Raw genomic sequence first — 3,038 nt, forward strand, 5'->3', positions numbered from 1 at the left:
TTAAAAAATATTTTAAAAAAGAAAATAATACTGCAATATTTATAATAGCTTCCTACCTTCTGGGCATCATATAATTTAAAAACTACTTCCAGGGAAAGGAATTCCTGAAAAGCTTCTTCATAAGAATCATAAGATACAGAACTATGCTCAAAAAGTTGTTCTGCTTGAATCATAGCTTCCTTTTTTGTATTATACATTTCAAAATTAGGTTTGAATTTCTGGAAAATAAATCACTTATTGGTATGGTTTTTGGGAAATTATTTAGAGAAAAATAGACTAATTATATAAAATATCTAAATTGAATCCTGGAAGAGTTTAATTTATACTTCAACAACATTAAAAAAAATTTCCATTTTTCAGTTGCCTCTAAAACAAGACTAATTTTCTACAATATCCAAAATATCAGAAAACTAAGTAATCAAACCAATAGTTTCAAGATGGTACCCTCTACTTTAAATATGTTAGTATATCTTGAGTAATTTCTTAGATAGTTTCCGAAACTATGTTATCATGAAGACCAACACTCACCACCCACATACACTATCATTCCAAGTAATTCTCCTTCTCTTGATCCCATCTTGCCAGACACTTTGGTATATCACAAAGTGTTTGGGTTGAGTAGCCATTCGTGACAGAGGCTTCCAGGTTAGACCAGACACATCATTCCAATCAAGTCTTATGAAAAGCGCTTCACTATTCATGGTGATCTTAAAACACATCTGATTTTCCAGATTCCCTATTCACTTACTACTTTAGGTGTTCTTGATGTCAAAAAACAATAGTAAGTATTTAGATTAAATTCTCTCGCTCTTCCCAATAATTGGCTTCAGAGTGAAGAGATCCTCTTGGGGAACTATTAGCCTCTATAAAATGTGTACCTACCTACTGGGTACCTAACCCTTCATTGGGTTGAGGAATAAATCTAATGGTTTATTCCATTAGCATGGTTGATGATCACATCATTTCTTGGTATATGTGTTGGTCAAGAAACAGTGCTTCTTTTCCATACCTTCATGAGTTTTACTGGTAGAGGTTTATTTTTTAAATACATATTAACAAATGTTGATGCCAGAAAAATCAGTTTCAAGGTTTGATGGCTTTAGTTACCATTTGTTAAAAATGTTTCCAAAAATTACCATGGTAATAGATGGCATGTGTCCTGGTTTCAGGAACCTTCAATTTGTCCAGGTTGAACCTCTTACCTCATGTTATATGGAACAGCTGGATGAAGACCTCTGTGCTCAAAGAACTGATGGGGATACTAACCATAGGTGGAAAGTCTGTGCTCAGGCAATCGAGAAGAATGCAGAAAAGATCTTAGGATGGTAGGATAGAGAAATTCGATCCTGTTGGATTGATGAGGAATGTGAAGCTGCTACGAACCAGAAGAACCAAGCATACAAAGCTATAGTTAATAAAGCCACAAGGAGAAATGTTGATGCATATTGATTGAGGAGACACGAAGAGAAACACTTGTGTCTCAGAAGGAAGAGGAAGTGGGAGCAAGAGGAACTGGAGAAGACAGAAACATTTTACAGAGATAAAGAATTCCGAGACTTTTATAGGAAAATAAACCAGAGCCGAAAACCCTACCCTAATGTCTCTTACATCTGCAACGACCATGAAGGGAACCTGCTTTCCGACAAGCAGAGAGCCCTGTCCCAGTGGAGGCATCACTTCAATGATCTGCTAAATGAGCGACCTTTGGAACTTAGGGAGAGAAGATGAGGAACACAGGGAGAATGAAACAGATGATGAGTCACCTTTCGTAGATGAGATCCTCGATGCCATCAACCGATTGAGATGTAATAGGGCTCCGGGTGCTGATGGACTCTCCGCAGAACTCATCAAGTGCAGTGGGAACGAACTGGTGAAGGATATACAGGATCTCCTCATCACCGTTTGGGCAGATGAAGTTCTACTACGAAGAGCAAGGAAGGGAATTCAAGATTAAAACTCACCACCTCTTCATCGATTTTAGAGCAGCTTATGCTAGTGTGAATAGAGAAGAATTATATGAGGCTCTAAAGCATTTTAAGATCCCTAGCAAGCTCATAAACCTCATGAGGTTTACAATGAATAACGTAATGGGGATGACAGCAGCGTGGTAATGAGCCTGTCTGCCAACTCATAGATTGTGAGTTTGAGCCCAGCCTTACCTGGGATTTCCGCAAGCATTAAATTATGCAATACTAACTCGCCATCTCCCCCCGGGCATTTGTGAGGCCCGTCAGCCAATGGGTGGCACTCACAAAAATAGGTTGGGAATGACGGACCCACCCTATGAAAACCATGTCAGGAAACACGCGATGTATTTCTTAAGTACATCGCGTGAGGCCTTGGGCCTCCACTGTCTGTTGTGCCAATGAAAAAAAAAAATGAATAACGTAAGCTGCATGGTTCAGATCGGTGGAGAGCGATCGGAGGAATTACCCTCAATACAGAGATAACACCAGGGAGATGCCTTCTCTTTGATCTTGCACTCGAGAAGGGAGTGAGAGATGCTGGGATACAGACCAATGGCAACATCTTTAATAGATCTGTACAGCTCCTTGCGTATGCGGATGATTTTGATATCATAGACCGTTCCTTCCAGGCTGTATCGGACGCTTTCCTTGCTCTGGTGGGTCCTGTGAGAAGACCTGGCTTGGAAGCCAATTCGGAAAAAACAAAATATATGATTACAGGGGAGGTCCTAGGCCAGGAGAGAGGGGGAACTTCGGGGAATACCGATTTGAGAAGACTAATGTTTTTGTATATTTTGGCTCATTGGTAACTAAAGAAAACGAACCTGAACAAGAGATTCGGCTAGGATCGTAGCAGCAAATTGGTGCTATTTTTCAATGGCAAGGAAGTTCCAGAATGAAGCTCTTTCCAGAAAATCAAGCTTTGTCTTTATAAGACAATAGTGCGCCCAATCTGGCTGTATGGTTGTGAAACTTGGACTACCTCCCGGGCTTGTGAACAGAAACTCCTGGTCTTTGAAAGAAGAATCCTCAGACGTTTATATGGTGGTGTTCTAATCGGAGGAGAGTAGA

At 39.9% G+C, this 3,038-nt stretch overlaps 1 protein-coding gene across 1 annotated transcript in view; it reads right to left on the reverse strand.

Annotated features, from left to right (window-relative positions):
- The window catches only part of LOC136796796 (dynein axonemal heavy chain 10-like), an 18,314-nt gene extending 17,613 nt beyond the window's left edge, over nucleotides 1-701 (reverse strand). Inside the window, exons 1-2 of the mRNA XM_067051522.1 lie at nucleotides 540-701; nucleotides 57-218 (exon numbers count right to left, since the gene is read on the reverse strand). Of these exons, the coding sequence (XP_066907623.1) occupies nucleotides 57-218; nucleotides 540-701 (324 nt within the window). The remainder of the gene's footprint in view (nucleotides 1-56; nucleotides 219-539) is intronic.
- Nucleotides 702-3,038: the final 2,337 nt, after the last annotated feature.

Source organism: Halyomorpha halys, unplaced genomic scaffold (assembly GCF_000696795.3).
Source record: "Halyomorpha halys isolate HHAL.00 unplaced genomic scaffold, Hhal_1.1 Scaffold598.1, whole genome shotgun sequence".
In the NCBI taxonomy this organism is placed as follows: domain Eukaryota; kingdom Metazoa; phylum Arthropoda; class Insecta; order Hemiptera; family Pentatomidae; genus Halyomorpha; species Halyomorpha halys.